Source organism: Gobio gobio, assembly GCF_949357685.1.
Source record: "Gobio gobio genome assembly, chromosome: 7".
NCBI lineage: Eukaryota > Metazoa > Chordata > Actinopteri > Cypriniformes > Gobionidae > Gobio > Gobio gobio.
The window spans coordinates 44737388-44756675 of NC_137103.1; the positions used below are offsets into that span (position 1 = coordinate 44737388).

The 19288-nt window shown below is 38.6% G+C and overlaps 1 protein-coding gene across 1 annotated transcript in view; it reads right to left on the minus strand.

The window, feature by feature from the left end:
- Positions 1–18389, minus strand: part of abca12 (ATP-binding cassette, sub-family A (ABC1), member 12) — a gene marked incomplete at its 5' end in the record, with an annotated part of 49234 nt that extends 30845 nt beyond the window's left edge. Inside the window, 19 exons of the mRNA XM_079821328.1 lie at positions 1909–2064; positions 2181–2315; positions 2406–2475; positions 3997–4326; positions 4408–4522; positions 6130–6418; positions 6899–7078; positions 7963–8053; positions 8153–8272; positions 8672–8811; positions 8967–9162; positions 9246–9410; positions 9749–9916; positions 12698–12828; positions 12975–13051; positions 13655–13863; positions 14121–14227; positions 16642–16745; positions 17065–18389. Of these exons, the coding sequence (XP_079677454.1) occupies positions 1909–2064; positions 2181–2315; positions 2406–2475; positions 3997–4326; positions 4408–4522; positions 6130–6418; positions 6899–7078; positions 7963–8053; positions 8153–8272; positions 8672–8811; positions 8967–9162; positions 9246–9410; positions 9749–9916; positions 12698–12828; positions 12975–13051; positions 13655–13863; positions 14121–14227; positions 16642–16745; positions 17065–18389 (4108 nt within the window). The remainder of the gene's footprint in view (positions 1–1908; positions 2065–2180; positions 2316–2405; positions 2476–3996; positions 4327–4407; positions 4523–6129; positions 6419–6898; positions 7079–7962; positions 8054–8152; positions 8273–8671; positions 8812–8966; positions 9163–9245; positions 9411–9748; positions 9917–12697; positions 12829–12974; positions 13052–13654; positions 13864–14120; positions 14228–16641; positions 16746–17064) is intronic.
- Between the last annotated feature and the right edge of the window lie 899 nt (positions 18390–19288).

Here is a 19288-nt window from a genome sequence, read left to right on the forward strand (position 1 = left end):
CAATTTGTGTCACCTTCACAGAGGGTAGAGAGTGCAAGTATTTTGGAGCAAATAAATCTGAAGCAAATGAAGAAACACTACTGTTTAAAAGTTTGGGGTCAAGAAATCCATATTTCTATTTAGTAAGGACACATTATATTGATCATTAATGATATTATTATTAAGACATTGAATACTGGAGGATTGGCTACTAAAAATTCTGATTTGCCATCACAGGAAGAAATACATTTTCAAATAAATTAAAATTGAAAGTTATTTTAAAATGTAATAATTAATAATAATTAGTTTTACTGTATTTATGATGTTCTGAGGCGAAACGGAGGGGTCTTATTATTTTGTGATAATGACCAGCTGACTGAATATTACCCTGTTACTCAGGGATTGACATTTACACCCGCCAACCAGCCAAATTTGGGGGGATTTCAGCAGTTGCGTGTAACGCAGTCACCCCTGTCACTTTGGCGGGTTGAATTTTATATTTAATATATGTTTCAATTGTAAAAAAATATATATGAAATAATAAACTAAGTGCAATGTAGTGATGACAAAAAAATAGATTTTTCGACACATTTTGAAATAATTGAAACACTTCCCATACTAATTTCCTGCTGAATTGATACACGATACCAGCTGCGCTTTTTCGCGTTCTCATCTCTCCGGAGATTAATTTGGAACCTAGGGTTTACAGATCACAATTCAAGCGGGAGAAGCCTCATGTTATGGTCATCACGAACGCAGATGACAACCTCCAGGATCAACACTGTTCATGTACCGCAGGGTTAGATTAAATTAATTTGCATTTCACCATCTTAATATGGAGAGAGGCACTGAAATGTAGACCTTCGTTTATGTGTTTTAACGTTACATGATGTGAGAACAGTTCGTTATTTCGGTTTGTATGTTAGCAGGTACTCACTAACTTTAATCGTAACTTAATGAGAGTATGACAACTAGAAAATCCTCTCAGGATACCTGGAATCAGTGTTACAGTACCCCAGACACATCGTTTTACAATTTTAGTAGCATAAACACCATGAAACCAATGAGAGCTTCGGATCTTCCAGTGTTTCTCTATGGCGCTGAAACCTAAAGATGTCCGAGTTCCGGTCCCCATGCAACTGATACTCAACTGCAAATCGGCTCACCTGCGTTCGAGGGGAGGGGCTTACCAATAGGTCATTTGAGTTCTTTGAGTTTCTTCAACAGTCAAATACACACAAAATAACAGTCTGTCATGTTTATTCTCGTGCACTGGCTTGTTCACTAAGCTGAACAGCCAATCAGAGTTCTCTCTCTCACCGACAGCCCAACACTCCAAAAACTTCCAAATAGAGCCAATGGTGCGGAACACACCAAAAAAAAAAGCCGACCGACGCTGAAAAACAGCCTGACATTGCCCGGCATCTGACTGTCGGCTTGGTGTCCCAGCCTTTAAGGGAACGTAAACAGTTGAGAAAGATAACGCATGTGTAAGAGTTTAATGGATCCGTGGGTCAGGTCTTAAAGTGAGCCTATTATACCAATTGCCAAATTATGAGATAATATTAAAAATATCTAAATAGCAGTTTTTCCCCATGCTATCGATGTAAAAATTGTGGCCAGTGAAAATGATTAGTGGCTAGTAACTTTGGAAAACCACTAGCACAGCTGGTTGGCGAGCAAAAAAGTCAATGTCAAGCCCTGCTGCTATTTACACCGCTACTGAACAAACAAATTAATTAATTAATTAATAGGCATTAAAAATGTAGAGCATTTGAAGCATTTCATTTCTTTGTGAAATGCCTTGATAATATGAGTGATATGAGAGACAAACAAACATACAGATTAGCACTCGTGCAAAAGTTACTGCTCAAAGCTGCTATAGACCAATCAGAATCGAGCATTCCAAATCAGTGTGTAATAATGTACCTTTGCTTTTGTCAGTGCCTCTTTGTTCCTGCATCATGTTGGTGAACAGCAGCCCTCTGCCTATTTTCTTTGGCCCTCTGCTACAGCAGCTGAACATATCTGCCCAGAAGGATCGTGTCACAGGGAAGTACCACGGAACACCAATGCCATACTTTCCTGATTGAAAGAAAAATACAGGGGATTACAACAGTAATATTGTAATATTCACTTTTTTATCTAACCACACACACAAAAAAATGGATGAGTTTCTCAATTGGGCAGCTCACACATACCTGGGAAGACCATGCGGATGTAAATCCCAATGATAAAATATACTACTGAGTCAATAAACAGCAACCAGCAGAGCCAACCGAAGGAGGAAGTGTCACCAGCCAGGGGAGAGATATACATGTTGCTCCACTGGATGCCTGAGGTGTAAGTACACAATCCATTCCGTCAATTTAATTATCCCAAACAAAAACTAATTACAGAGAGTCTGAGGTTTTGTGCCGACTTACCTTCCTCCTGTTTTTCATAGCGGGAGATATACTGACTGGCGTAACTGAAGCATGTCGGTGAAAAGAGACTCTGTAGACCAAAAACAAACACAGTCAGACATATTTATATTACAGCTGTCAATCGATGTTCACCCCAAAATTGAACATTCTGTCATTATTTACTCTCCATAATGTCATTCCAAACTTTACTTTCTTACAAAACGTGAGCTGTTGTTAAAGACTGCGACACTATACGTCATAAAAAAAAAAACGTCATACAGGATTGTAACAAAATGAGGGTGAGTAAACAATGACAGAAATAAAAAAAATTGGAGTGAACTAGTCCTTTATTTGTGATTAATCTCATGTTTCTTGTAGTTAAAACGGTAATGCATTCAAGAAAACAAAATAATCTTTAATTATTGGGTTTAGTAATGGAATATACACTATATTGCCAAAAGTATTGGGACACCCCTCCAAATGCTTCTAGAAGAATGGTCAAAAATTCCCAGAAACAGACTCCTAAACCTTTTGGAAACCTTCCCTGAAGATTTGAAGCTGTTATAGCTGCAAAGGGTGGGCCAACTCCATATTAAACCCTACGGATTTAGAATGGGATGTCATTAAAGTTCATGTGCACGTAAAGGCAGGCATCCCAAAACTTTTGGCAATATAGTGTATGTCCATATCAATATAACGAGACTGAACAGAGGTAAATAGATCAAAAACAGATCAAACCGAAAATGAAAATGCAAGTCTGCAATAATTCAACAAAACAATTTTATAACCCCACACTTCATGGACATAATATAACATGTAAATATGTTTTTGCCGCTGCCGTGGCCTGCGCATTAGTCCTCTGCTGGTGTTCGCATTAACATTTCTATGAATGATGTGGTTTCACATTTGTGGGTGATATTTCACTAGTGGATCTGCTATGATAATTAAATTTCACCATACAAAGAATGCAAATGACTTAAATGTCCCGTCTGGCTTTGATTTATAAATAAATTATCTGTAAAGAATTCCTTCCTCAATTTACTGAGAAATACATTTCTCTGGATTTGTGTGTGCGCGCGCGTGCGTGTGTGTGTGCGTACTGGTAAACCCACAGACATTTTTATATGGGGACATCATGACCCCACAAAGATGGCAACTTCCAAAATCCTTTTGGGGACATTTTTTGGTCTCCATGCTTATAAAAAAAATGCTTATAGATTGTAGTAATTTATGTTTTTTTGGAAAATGTAAAAATGCAGAACGTTTTGTGTGATGGGTAGGTTTAGAGGTCCATGTGTGTGTGTGTGTGCGTGTGTGTGTGTGTGTGTGTGTGTGTGTGTGTTAGTTCCCCACAATGACAGAAATCACTGAGGAAAGTGACCTAACAAACACACTAAATAATGTCTAAATATAAAAATGCAAAAAGGTCCCCACCATGACAGAACAGTGTTTTAGAAATCACATAATGTCAAGCTGAAAGCCTTAAAAAAAGCTGCATTCATTTATATAATTAATCTTGTGCGTTATTGAGAACTTTTACATATTACATAAGCCCTTTTACATATCTCAAAATGTAACGTGCAATGATGTTAAATTGCAATGCAGTACAGACCAGAGCGCTCTTCACAGAGAAGGAAAGATTGTCCTCCAAGTGGATCAGCACGATGAAGGGGAAGAAGCAGATGACATAGATAAGGCTGCCGCTCAGCCCGGCGATGTTGGTCTTATCGAAGAAGGAGCTGACCAGGAAGCTGATTGCAAGGACGCTGAAGCCGTAGTCACAAAGGTAGAGGAAGACCACAAATCCATCACTGTAGGGAAGGATGCCACCAGCTTTCAAAATGATGGTGAGGATGATGATGGTCACAAGCAAGAACCCAGCACTCTCTATAAACCAGGCAAAGAAGTGGCTAGAGGGATTGACCCCCATCATTTTCATGTACTGTGGGATAAGTGAAGAGAGTTAGAGACTTAATCAAAGCTTGTTGGAACAGACTAAGGAAAAATATGTTTGGTCCCATACCTCGTGAAGTCGTAGTTCTCTCTCATGGACGAGTTTCTTCACAAAGTTGGCAATAAACAGCACCCAGGAAATCATGAGTGCCATTGGGAAGGCAAAAGCAATGCTGTTAAGATACCTGGGGAAAAGAAAGATTTGAGATTAGCAGGTAATTTTTTGCCATATTTGTTATCCTTACCCAACTATATCACTTCAAATGTTTAAGGCAGAGAAACTGATGACTGACTTGTTTTAGGTCAGGTTCCTCTTTGATTTATGTTGTAATTACGAGTTTAAATTGATGGCCCAAATGTTAAACTTCTGCAATTAATTCAATGTTAATTTTGTATGCAATCTATTTTCATTCTTTGTAAGATTAAGTTTTGTAAGATTCGTTTTTTTTAAGACTAAATGGTACAAATCACAGATCGTCGAATATCGAGCATTCAAACAATGATGATGTCATATTAATAATATTTGCATAATTCCACATTTACCTTTGTATGGCGAAATTCCACAGACAAAATACATCAACGCAGCTTGGTTTGGAGGAGACCTCAGAGTAAGCTGTGCTTCATGCTTTGCTACACTATTGACAATAGACCTATTTCCCCCAGAAATTTTTGTTGAAGTTTTACTAATGCGACAGCACCTTACATTGCATTTGGCATGATGAAGTTTCTATTGTCAAGTAATTTATCTGTCTACAAAGTGTATACAATTAGAGGTCCAGTCTCTATATTTCCTTCCCAGCGGAGATCCGGACAATATGTTTTTGGAACAGTAAGGCTATACATTCCATTGGGGCAGCCATAGTACTTTGTAAAAGGCCGAGCTCAGTATTTTGACTGAATAATACGGTTTCTTTCTCGCAAAACCTTATAGTATGCCTCCTGAACACTTTCCATATATGGCGTGCGTCTCACTGTATCATTGCGTGATACTTTTGTATCATTTTTGTAATGTTTTAGCCTGGTCGCTATTCACTGCCCTTATATGGAAGAGCGTGTGCAGGACTATTTTTTTTTTAATTTCTGCTTTTGAGGTCATAAAAAGATAGAAGGCATTGAAACAACAGCAGGGTGAGTAAGAGATGGCTTTATTTTCATTTCAGGGTGAACTACCCCTTTAAGTTTTAGTCATTTTTTAATTGTAGTAATTTTAATAGTTTTTTGTTTAAGTATTTCTATTCAGCTTTAGTTTATATATTTTAGTTTTAGTAATTTTGGTACTTCAACTTAAAACTGATTCGATTTCACTTCACTATTTTAATCCAATATTTTTTTTTATTTTGCCTTTATTTCAATTAATGAAAATGATTTTCACTAGTTTTAATATATAAAAAAAACAACATCAGCATCTGTTTAACAATCTAAAGCCACCTTTGCACTGCAAAAATAATTGTATGGGATGTTATTGTGAGGTTATTTATATTGATTCTCATGCATAGCCAACAGAAAACACAGTGCCATGACAACAGCTCTGATCCAGCACTTCATCTACACAGAACCAAAGCCAAACCTAAGCTTACCTAAAACCTTCACAATTGTTTTGCTGCCTTGCAAGCACTACAGTTTTATGTAGCAAATGCAAATCTAGTATTTCTATGAAGAGGACATTCGTCTTACTAGAGTTTTTTCTAATAAATAAAACGAAGCAGGTGAACAAGCTGTAAAAGCTGTAGATTATTTGTGCAGACACCACATCTTAGGTGAGCATCTCAGTCCCTGCTTGTGAGACACTTACTCATCCTTGTAGTAGCAGGGATAAGGGAACGCCTGCATCTGGACCGCGGGCCCATCCATGGCTTTACCCGTCTGCATTTCAATGATGGCTCTTTCAATGCTCTCCTGCAGGAACACAAAGCCTCGGCTGTACCGCTGGGTCTTTGTTACTGAGATGTAGGCATCTTTCACCCAGAAGGGATTTCGCGAACGGTCGGTACGCATGACATTCTCGATGTTCATGCGGATGGTGTAGTCGATGTTCGGGGGCAGGCTGCTGGAGGTCTCCTCGGGAAGTTTGAAAATGATGCCTGTGAAGATGAGCAGAACTCATGTGTATAAAAGGGAAGTTCAGCATGCAAGTGATCTGTTGTCATAGTAACCTCAGAGGCCTGCTGCTCCTCGATAACAGTGAAAATCTATATCTCAAAGGAATTGAATCGAATTGCATTGAATTACAGGCTTAACAACCCAATGGCTCTTCAGTGTCTGTGGTGTCCTCAACCGAGAGTATCACCAACCGCATGAGAGGAGTAGTCAGTTGAAGAGGTATCTCCTGATGAGAGAGTGTGTGTGTGTGTGTGTGTGTGTGTGTGTGTGTGTGTGTGTGTGTGTGTGTGTGTGTGTGTGTGTGTGTGTGTGTGTGTGTGTGTGTGTGTGTGTGTGTGTGTGTGTGTGTGTGTGTGTGTGTGTGTGTGTGTGTGTGTGTGTGTGTGTGTGTGTGTGTGTGTGTGTGTGTGTGTGTGTGTGTGTGTGTGTGTGTGTGTGTGTGCGTGCGTGCATGCACTCACTGGCGTAGAGTTCACGGTTTTGAGCCAGCTTCTCCGCCTGTGTGTCAAGCTCATCCGTGGAGTTGAAGCCTCGGTAGCGGTCGAAGTTGACACAGGAGGAGAGGTTCATCATCAGCATAGAGAGAGTGGTGATCTGCTCCATGATAAACTTGTTTTTCTCTAACAGGACTGTCATGTTTGCTGAAAAGAGAGTAAGAAAAACTGTTCAAGCCACAGCAGATTTAGGATAAGACACACTTGGCTGTATAGGAGTAATGCTTCTCTGGCTGTTGTCATGAGTTGTCAAGTGCTCGGCTGTAAAGCACTATTTGGACGGGGTTAGTTTTCCCTGGGGAGGTTTGGTAAATTTGTATCTCATAGACTTAAGCCCTGATTTCAGCATTTAGTCCTGATTTCAGCATTTATAGATGGTAGTCTGTCATTTAAAGGGATAGTTCAGCCAAAAATGAAAATTATGTCATCCTTTACTCACCCTCAAGTTGTTTCAAACCTGTATGAATTTCTCTCTTCTCCTGAACACAAAAGAAGATATTTTGAAGAATGTCGGTGACGGTGACAGTAGCCATTGACTTCCTTAGTACTTTTTTTCATACTATGGATGTCAAAATATCTTATTTTGTGTTCAGCAGAAGAAAGAAATTCATACAGGTTTGGAACTTCTTGAGGGTGAGTAAATGATGACAGAATCTTAATTTTTTTATGTGAACTATCCCTTTAATTGCTGTGTAAAACGTTAATGTCCTGTTTTTTTAACCACTGCTTATGGTTTATAGACAAACTCCAGGGTCTTTGAGTTTACAAGGAAGAATTTATATATTGTACATATAAAACTACTCAAAGAATTGTTGGTATATGTATATGGTATATGGTAAAATATGTAAAACTTTCTAATAATAATGACTTAGAAACTCGTAATAATGAGAACCTTCTCATAATAATGACTTTGTTTCTCATAAAAAGATAAATATTCTTGTTATATTAACTTCTCTCATAATAACTTTGTAGTAGTAATGACGCATCACCATGATTCAAGCATTGCATGTATCAAACTCTTGAGAACTTACAGAATTGGTTGAGAGTTGAGCTCATTTGTGCAACATCAATACCAGTCTGAGTCTGAATGAAGTTTTGGACGAAGGGATTGCGCAGAGAATTCTGTGAAGAGTTGTTTGATAAGAGAACAGTAAATGCAGTGGAGGGGAATAAAAAAAAATCACTATTTATTTGGTTCTCTCTTGACTCATGGTAGTATACCTGAAGTATTGGCAAGGTTTTTTTCAGAAAGTTAGCAGACTGAATCACATAGGACGATGACTCTATCCACTCAGACGCATAAAGCTTTAGATCGCCAAACTGGTGCAGTGAAGAATTTGACTGCAGGAAAGAAAAAAAAGTTTTGTTATAGTCCAACACAAAATGTTACAAGAAGAGACAATATTTTATCTTTGTGACCAGACTCTGTCTACTGTATATCTTAAGAGGAGAATCTGACTGTTTAGGTATAGGTCAGATGACCTTGTGTAAAACTTCAGGATTTAGGCAGCAGACCATCCCAAATATGCCTATGTACTTTATTTTGCAGGTTATCTGATTCTCATCAAAGAAGTTAAGTGATATTCAATCACACTTTTCAATGGAAAAAATGAATTCCAACTTGAAAACATTAAAACGCATTTAAAATGGGATTCGATCTCATGTTTTTTGCAAAAATCTGTCAATTATCATGAATGTATTTTATTATATTGGAAGATAAAAAAATATTAAAAGCAGCACCTTTCTCATGATCTCTCTCGTCATTGGTGTGTCTGGTGAGTAGAGGACCTGTCCTAACAGCATGGGCTTGAGGAAGGCCCAGGCCACCGCACCGCCTGTAGTGTTCACCATATCCAAGTAGAGGCTCATACAGAAGGGACCTGGAGACCAAGGCATAAGCAGCAGTATATTAATTAAGCCTGACCACAGCACTTCATCAATCTGAACTCAATATGCTGTAAGCAGATTCTTGACAGGTCATTATCATAATGCTTTATTGCACATTTAGCTGTGTGCTGAGATTATGCATCCTTACTAGCATCGTGTGGGATTTTGAACTTCTCAATGAGCTCTTCTCTCTTGTGGTCTGATTGGACGGAAGGATCAGTCTCGGCTAAGATAGGAACTGTCGTGATGGCAAACAGTGTCAGGATGCCGTTTTTGCACAAGGCACGAGAGATGGTGTTAAAGGTGGCCCTGCTAGACATGGTGGACCGCTTTCCCCTCACCAGCTGTGGGAGAGAGAATCAAAAGACACATTTTAATAAAAATAAAAATAAAGTAAAGTAATACATTTTTCTTTGGGAGAACTTACACTTCTGAACTCTTTGTTGGCCACCAGGTTTAGTTCTCCTATGTTTGTTAGGTATTCCTGCAGTTTGCTAATGGCAGGTACCAGTTTCTGCATCATGTCTGTCAAAAATTTGATCATCTGTAGCATGATTTCCACCAATTCCTGAATCTCTTTGGATAACATCAGCTGCAACAAAATGTCACAGGGTTATGACAGACAGCACCAATGGGTAACAGTATTTTTCATTTTTTTCTGGAAATGTAACAAAAGATGTTTTATAGTAGTAGTGTCTATGTCTGGATATTCCATTATAAATAAATGTTATAGCAAAATCTTGACCAGCTAATTGCAATCCCTAATCTATTAAAGTAAATAAGAAAAAATCATAATAATGAATGTATAAGAAAAAAACAACAACTATTATTACTTAGTTTCATAGTAATCATGTTAGAAACATACTTGTATTTCATTGGCTAATGGCTATACAGTGTGTCAAATACATTCTGAGCCCCCCAGCTCTTTACCTTGAACAAAGCAGCCTTCATGTCCACATGACGAAGAAAGATAACTGTCATGCTGTACCAATCATCTGACAGTTGACAGAAGGCGCTGAAGATTTCCTGACTTGTAGGGTCCAGGTGCAAAGACGAGGGGTCTAAGCACTTCTGCAGGTTTGCCAACCATGTCAAGATCTGTGATGAGAGGAAAGAGGACAAACAGAGACTATTGCAATAATCTGGCACTCTACTTCAAGACTTCACACTAGTGATAAACCAATACATGATACATAAGCTGATTTTATTTTTTTTTTTTCAAGATTATCTGAGGCGGCAACGGGGGTTGGGGGGGGGCTGGTGACAGCAGCATCATCCTCTCCATTACCTAGCGTTCGCTGAGTTCATTCGATCAGAAATAGTCATTTTAACAGAAGGCTAAAAATGTATTTTGTACAAATTCCCCCAACCACCTGCATGCGACAAAATTGCTGGTTCTGCACGAATCGACTAGGCTGTGTGACAAATTTTGGCTTCAAAACTAAGAAGTTCACCAAAACACAACAACTTTTAGGCGCTACTCATTTTGTACTTATATATTCTAAGACTAGAATAAAATGTATAGTTACCTACGCAATGTGCAGAATATCAGATATCAATAAAACGCGTCATCAAATTATATTTGAAAGGATTATACCCACTTCCATTGACTAGCGTATATTTTACAAACTATAAATATCTTTCTGCTAGTACTTAGTTTAGCGCTTAACAACACACACATTAATAACAAAAACACATAATTAAACAGAATTACAATATCCACATCATTCCTAACATATTTGCAAACACCTCACAATAATATATATACTGTATATATACTGTAAACATCTAGACATTCAATTTAAAAAGCCCTATAATGACAACCATTATCTTGCATTATTTAGAAAATAGTGCAATTTAAAATAATCACTGCCATTGGGACCAATTTTTATACGCATTTCTTCTGGCCAAAGGAATTCAGTCTACGCCCAGATGGGAGCATTTCAAAAGTAGAGTGAAGGGGGCGAGTATGGTCTTTAAAAATTACAACTGACGTTTTTTTCCATAACGTCCATAAAAGTCCCGGAGTGAGTTTTATATGCCCAGTGATCATATTTGCCTAATTAACTATTTGTGAAAGTTTGTTCTTCTGTTTAACTGTACAAGACAATATGTAAGGATGCTCTCAATCATTGATCTATAAACCATAGTTAGAGTATGTGTGCTAATGTTAAAACCCCTCAATTTCCAAAGAAGACCAATGTGTTGTTTTGCCTTCTTATGGATGGACTCTATGCTACTTTCAAAGTAAAGTTTATCTTCAATAATTGTTCCTAGGTATTTAAAAATCAAGACCTGCTGTACAGTTTGTCCCTTTATGATGACTGGTTTGTATGCAAGGCCTGTACCTCCTATCCTTGTGTGGTTCCTCAAGCATAACCCTTTTGTCGTTTCGATATTAAGATATCGAAAAACTACTATCGGACCAACAAATAAGACTATCAATATACTCAAAGTATGAGGAGCAGTTCCTTCTGACAGGAAACCAATGCCATATCAGCAGCACACTTTGTGAGGGAGAGATTATCATGATCACACTGTAATTAATCAATGTATACAGAGAACAGTATTGGAGACAGTCCCTGACAGACACATCCCTGCGGTGGCCTGGCTCCGCCCTCCTACGTACTTCCGCTCAATTTTTATTTTCCTTCAGTACTCCGTCTGGGATTGCTGTATATTCTCTGGTTTTCTCCGGTCAAATTTTAACTTGTTGAACAGAGGGAGTGGCTGAGAACGATGACGTTGATGTCGTGCGCTAGTTTGAGATGACATACATCACAACCAAACGTTAGCAATTGGCTATAGCAGATCCAGAGTGGCTCTGGGCAGATCCAAAAGTTTTAAACCCGCCTTCAAGGAAGTGAACGCTTGTCAATGGAGAGTGGCCAGACTCTCTGTACAAATGAAATGTACGAGAGACTGGTAGGACCAGGTTATCCCTGCGGTACACCAGTATTTAAAACCAAACAGTCAGACATGATATTATTAATACTTATCTGTATTTAAATGTCAGAAAAACAATGTCAGGTGTCAGGTCTCGCACAATTAGGCATTTTACAATAAAGTTTATTTTCCCCGGTGCCTTTAGATCTGATGCCATTTTGTCAGATGCCATTTTGTCCGATGCCTTTTAGTCTGTGCTGTGGTTGTTTTGCCCGATGCCTAATTGTACGAGACCTGACACCTGATGTTGTTGAGACCTGAAGCCTTTCAGTCTGTGGCGTGGTGGCGTTTCGTCTAATGGCTGAAGCCTTTTAGCCTGAGGCATGATGCTTTTTCATCATATGACTGAGGTCTGAAGATGTCCTAAAATGTACACCATACCCTCAGTTTGAATGGGCATGATGCCCCCGACTAAAAGAATCAACCAATTCTACCACATCTATACATTTTTATATTATTTTTTTTCTACTTTTAGCTTTTGAACACTTTTAAGATAATAATAATAATAATAAAGTTTTTAGTGAACTTTTTTTGTGAAATGCATACAAACTGATACACATGTATATATATTTTATTTATATAATAAATATATATATTATATACAGTATATATGCTACACTTTGATTGTTTGCACATATTTCTACATTTTAATTTTCAATTTAATTTCTCTATTTATCTGCATACAGCTTTTACTAAAGGCTATTGCTTCAAAGCAGCTTTACCAAGAACAAAGCCCAACACCCCTCCATGAGTAAGCCAAAGGCAAAAATAGCAATGAAAACGGTCAAAGGTGTTTAGGTAGGATGAGGAGGATGGCGATAAAATTCAGAATTAAGTGAGATTCAGTTTATTTATTTATTTTAGTTTCTGCCTCACACTGAGTGAAGCCAAGATTTTTGGACACCTATTTTGTATGTGTGAGTCATGGTGTACCTGCTTGTTGCTGCTGGGTAGAGGGTAATTTAGCAGAGCCTGAAGAACGTTAGGGGGAAAGTTGGTATACCGCTTGACATCCTGAACAAACAGAGTTGTATTTTTCAGCAGCTCTGAAACTTTCACTTCAGCTGTCAAAATTCAAGACAAAAGACAAGTGAGAGAGCAGACATGCATGCATGATAAGGTTAAAAAAGACTGATTGAATCACAATCTGATAGCTAAGGAACACTGGTGTTTCTGCAGTTCTTTAGCTGGAAGCGACAGCGGTACACACCTGGAGATGTAATATTGATATCAAGAGTTTTCAGAGTGGAGACGTCGAAGCCTACAAGTTGAGAGAGAGTTGAGGTCCTTTAAAAAAAAAGAGAGAGAGAGTAAGCGCCATGAGTATCATTTCTGGAGACAAACCATTCAAAATTTTGTAAAATGTATTATATAAAAATTAATAATATTAATTAAATTGTGTTGTATTATTATATCAATATTATTGTCATAAATATAATAATGATAAAAAACACAATTTTATGTAATTATTATATTTTTTATAAAAATGTGTAAATGTGTAAACATCTGATGAATTGGTCATTTTTTTTACCTATTCATTGGAATTTGGGGTCTAAACAAAAAATTAATTCTCAAAATAAATCAGACTTGCCAATGCTTCATATGGAAAAGTGGACATTTTAGGCTAGTGAGTTTAATCACAACCCAGTTTGCTAAGCTTTAGGCTGTGCATGCTAATGAATGTGACACTAATAACAAATGTAGTGCAAATCGTTGAAAAAGTAGCTTGTTACTGGAAATGCTTCTCTGTATTTAAAATAAGTTGGCTGATTTCACTCTATTAAAAATGTTAGTAGCATAGCTACTTTTAGTGAGTTACTCCCCAACACTGGTAACATGCATAATACAAGCTACGACAACAAGGTTGAAGGTCATTATAGAATGCAGTACCAGTTCACGTCAGTGTTGTAAGTGCTAGGGTCTCCGACAAACGTCTGGAAAATCAGATCATAGATCTCGCTGGTTTGGTTCACCAGGCTGGTTGAAAGCACATGGAAAGCCTGGATTGCGGGAACAACGGTGTCACATAGCAGTCTAGGGTCCAGTGGCAGAACCTGGCTTATCAGCTGCACAGAGGCCAAGTTTTCCAGAGTACACACCTATATTATCAAGAAAGAAATGTACAGTTAAACCAACCCTACACAGAAATCCACTCATGTGCTACTGTATATTGACATAAAACTAAATGCATGTCTTCAGAATACTTGAAATCTAGCATAAGAGATACATGAGAACATTTTGAATAATAATGACAAAATTATAATAACTAATGACAAAATGTGGATTTTTTTTTGAGAGACCTATTCTTTTAATGAATGTCAATTTTTTTCCCCATCTAAACCATCAAAAATCTTACCTGAGTTAACAGGTGGTCCAGTATCAGGCCTGAACTCTCATTTGCCCAGTTGGCTGAGCCAAATTCAAAGGTAGTGTTTAGCACTTGCAGTAGAAGATGCAGATCTTCTGCAGAGAAGCGAGATAAATGAAAGAGAGAAAACAAAGATCAAGCTTTTGCAGAGCTAAAGTAACTTAAATTCCCTACAGGCATCATTACTTGCACCTAACTCCACTTTCGAGCCAACCTCACTGTGCAGCAAGCAGCAAATGATCTAGCAAAGAAACCCCCCTTAGAAAAGTGCCATTGAAAAGCTTTATGGTGCCGTGTGCTGATTTAGATCTGACAGCTCCTACCTGTACAACACCTCAAGCGATATAAAAGATCAGACACTTATTAGGGAAATTAAATGCTCAAGAAGACATCAGTTTTATTAAAGAAAATATAACGCAAATTGAGAGGCTTAAAGAGAAAATAATAAGTGCTGCAGACAAAGAAAGTGAGGAAAAACTGTGGATCTGCAGAGAAATAAGTACAGCATGATGATATATTTTAAAGTTAACTCTTAAAAGGATCATTTTAAAGCACAAATGTCCTAAAATGTGTTATATGTATGCCTAAAACAAAATCAATTTGCCAATGGGGTAAACTTATTATTTTAAGATATATTCTCAGAAAACAAGCTTTAATATCTCACGCACCTTTTCTTTTCAAGAAATTTTACGGTTCAAAATGTCTTCCTTCCATTTGTGTTTTACAGGAGAAAAATGCATAGAGATTTGGAATGACACAAGAATTAGTAAATAATAACTTAAAGTGCCCCTATTATGGATCTTTGAAAATTACCTTTCATGAAGTGTGTAAGTGAATGAAAACATCCTGCAAAGGTTTAAATCTGAAAGTGCACCATATATAAAGTTATTGTCTCTCAAAAGTAAGAGTCGACTCTGAGTCAATTAAACAAATGGTTTTTCAAACAAATCGCAAGCCGTTTCGTTGTGACGTCAAGATGAAACATTAGCATATTACCCGTCCACTTATTGTGCGTGCAGACACCAGGGAAACCTCAAAAACTCCAGTGGATACTGACGTTGACAAGACGCTGTGCTCTACAATGTGTTTATTGTGTTTCATATTGTGTAGGTATCTAGCCAACCGCCCAGGTCTTACTGAAATGCTACTGTGAATCAGCTGTGGGCCACTTTACATAAAACTGTGTCTATTAATGCAGATTGTCTGTCATTCTTACTACTTTGAGTAAAGATAAAGGATGGTGCAAGATTTGTTTTGCAAATGTTACATCAGTCATTTACGTGCTCGGCTAACGTATGTGCTGTTATTGATACAGTTCCCACATATATGCACCACAATAAATTAGAAACACATACACATACACATACACATACACACACACACACACACACACACACACACACAAACACACACGTTTCTTCATGGCCACACATTTGTTAATTCTGATGGTGAGAAATTACAGTTGAAACATCTCATAATGTACCTCAAACTGAGTAGCATGGCTAAGAAACGTCCTGCTCAAGTTTCGGGTTGAATAACTATTTCTACCGATGTTTCATCTTCAATTCGGACTCGTGCTGGGATTAATGTAAAATCAACGTCATCATTATTGTCTATACAGTGTGTACAATCTCTGAGGTTAATGAAGCCTCTCGACTGAGCTGGAGTTCAGTTATGGTAATGGGCGATTGTTTCCGAAATACGTGCTGTACGTGTTAGACCAATCACAACAGACTGGGCCATCTGACCAATCAGAGCAGAGTAGGCTCACGGAAAGGAGGGATTTAGAGAGACTGATTCATCCATTGAGTCGTTTGAGAATCATTGAACATTGTGGTGATGTGCAATGTATATTATGAGAAAATAAAAAATTTTGATTATGAGTTTTTTTTACCTTTGATACATGTAAACTTGCTGTTGGAGACCTCCAAAACTAAATTAGGAAACTTTAAAATAGCATAATAGGGGCACTTTAAATGAATGAACATTTTGGGGTGAACTACTCATTAAAAGCAACTGGGCTCATAATAAAAAAAAGAGAGTAGCGATGACGAAAACAGAAATATATGCTTTTTTAAATATCACAGGCACTGTAAAAGGCTTTCTCATATACTGTATCTGGCCACATGCCTCCTGGCTGAATATTACAGAATGCTGATATCAAACCTGCCATTTTACTGAGTTGCTATGATAACGCAAAACATTTTTGCAAAGGCATAAACATAAAGCAACATACATTGTTTAATGTCTATGGGGATTGCTAAGAGTAATTTATTCAGGGGGAGAATATGGAGTCTGCAACATACACTGTGAACAGACATCTTGTTCTTGAGCTAAACAAATGTAAATTATGCAGAAAAATAATTATGTATTCACACGGCTGAATGCAAAATACTTAAACGCGCAATATGCAACTGTGGATATCTAATCAGCACATAAGATTGTGGAAATAAAACCCCAGAATGAACAGTGTTAAAGGTCAGTAGATGTAGTGAGATGATATATGTACCTTGGGATTCGTTGGCCAGACTCCTCATGATGGACTTAACAAGAGAAGAATACTGCAGGTCATCTGGAAGGCTATTAGCAACGTTTGTCAGCAACACAGGCAGCCTATGCAAACATAGAAAAGTTTAATTAACTAACACAAACTTGATATTTTTCCTGGGTTAACTTAATCAGAATGCACTACACTATGGATTATAATTATTTATTTTCATGACCTCAAGAATGTGTTCTTTTCAGAGTCAAAAACTGTATTTCTCTGAAGAAGTAAGTATTTATGCAGGTAAATGCCATGGTGGATGAAAAGTAATGTATGAGAGCAAAGTAATAGCCTTGCAATGAACAAAAAAAGAGAGTGAAAACTGGGCCTTGTTATGAGCTCATAACCAGGAACCAGCCTTGAGAGCAGAACCTTAAAGAAACTCACTTGTCGGTCCAGTTAGTGTCATTCATCCCCAGCAGATGGCCAATATTCATGCTAGAAGCCCCCAGCACTATGTTGGCGAATTCAGACTCCACACTGCTGCTATTGCCCAGCGAGATGAGATTTTGGATGGTGTGCAGCAGCTGCTGGGCAATATCAGCTGTTCGGGTGAGAGGGCTTTGGTCTGCTTGGATGATCATTAAGATTGTCTTCAGGGTGTGCTCCAGGTCACCTGTAATGCTGCTGGAAGAGTTTGTGTTCATGTTGGGCACCATGGCCAGAAGGTTGTTGAAAGAATTGACTACTTTAGATACAGTCCCATTGACATCCCCAAAGGTGCTGGTGTCATTAAGAACAAAAGACATCGTCTCCATGAGTTTGAGCATGATATTGATGTACGGCTGTCCCTCAACAGGCATTATCGAGTGAATGGAAGATGCAACCTCACTTAAAGAGTTCACAACTTGTACAATTTGGATAGGGGAACCGGATAACATAAGACCCTCGAAGAGACTCATGGACACTTGATTAGACACAGTCATCAAGATGTAAACAAGGCCATCTGGAGTCATATGCGTGGATGTCGGATCATAAGTAATGTTTAGAGAGTTGAGGAGAGACTGTGTAACCAACTGAGAGATTTCTGGGAAGTTGGATGTGATTTCTGCAGTGCTGGATACTCTTGAGAGTGCAGTGAAAAGAGCTGATTTGATAGCAAAGAGGTACGGGTGTGTTTCCTTGGGGACAATGATAACCATCTGATTGAATGTCTGGGTCAAAAGCATCTCCCTCTCAGCATCACTGCTCAGGCTGTAGTTTGACATGGAGAGGTTGAATAGGATGTGGGTGGCCATGGCATTGCTAAGAATGAGGGGATGGGTGACCTCTTGAATGGACTGTCCATTTGGAAGAGTTGTGACATTTGAGAGGGCAAGGACGTGGTTTAGGGAGTTAGAAATCATGCTGGTGGACATCAGGACTTTTTCTATGTCTCCAGGATACGCCTCGAGCAATGCAAAGGCTTGCAGCATTTGTCCAGATATGTTGAAATACACTGCTACCTCTCCAGAGAGGAGTGAGGCGAAGGTTTCAGCAGTTTGATCCACGGCTGCCAAATAGGATGCTATGCTCATCTGCGACCCTGTACTGAAAAATGAACCAATTATGTTTTGGAGAATGCCAGTGACCTGAGGGCTGATGTCCTTGATTCCCTCAAAGTTCTCACTAAGGATGCTGTTGAGCGTCGTGAGGAACTCGATTGCAGTGTCAGTGCCATTTCCTTCCTGCGAGACGATGTCTGACACCGAAGCTTGAAGTTGTTGGGCCATGTGCTCGATTCTTTGTGCGATGTTCAAAGATGGCTGGTCAGATAGCGCCATGGCCACATCAATCATTCTTCCAAGGCTTTCTACCAGCTTCTCTACTTTACCATGGTCCTGCAAACTCCCTCCTTCACTAGCAATGTCCATGAACATCTCTAGGAACTTTTGTCCATTACTAGGAAGTGTCAAGTAAGACAGCACATTCAAAGCTGTGTCGATGGTTTCCTCCTGACTCATGTTTCCAGCTGTTTCCCTCGAAAGTCCCTTCAGGATGACACCCAAGTCTGGATTTGCAAAGAAAACATGGATGGTCTCGAATATTTCAGTCGAGGTGGCTGGAATGGCGAGAACTTCAAGCAAGGCTTGGTAGTCAATGTCAAGAAGGTCAAGGAAGTCATCCACCGGCTCCCTCTGTACTTCACGTGAAGCCATTCTGTTGTGTCTTGTATAGGACACAAGACCTTTTAGGTCCTCTTCATTAGCAATGTGCATTTTAAGTGGGCTTAGATATTGTTCCACAGGGGCAAAGAGGTCACTGGTTAGCTTGATCTGTTTCAGCAGGTACAAAACATTCCCTGCAATATCAATAAAAGTGTCTGACAAGCACGACAGAGGAATTGGCATCTTGGTTAGAGCATTCCTTAATATCTCATACATCTTGCGCAGGATCTCCAAGGCAAAATTTAGTCCAGTATCTTCCGTAGTGTACAGCCAGTTGAAAAACTCAACAGATTTCCATAGGGTGCCACTTGTATCTTCCAAATACAGAACCTGCTGCATTACTACATAAAGCATGGGCCAGTCTTCCAGCAATCCTGTACCAATTATTTGCTGGATCACCTCTTTTAATATATTGTCAACCATGCTTCCATTGGGGTTCATAAATATGTCACCACTCAGGATAT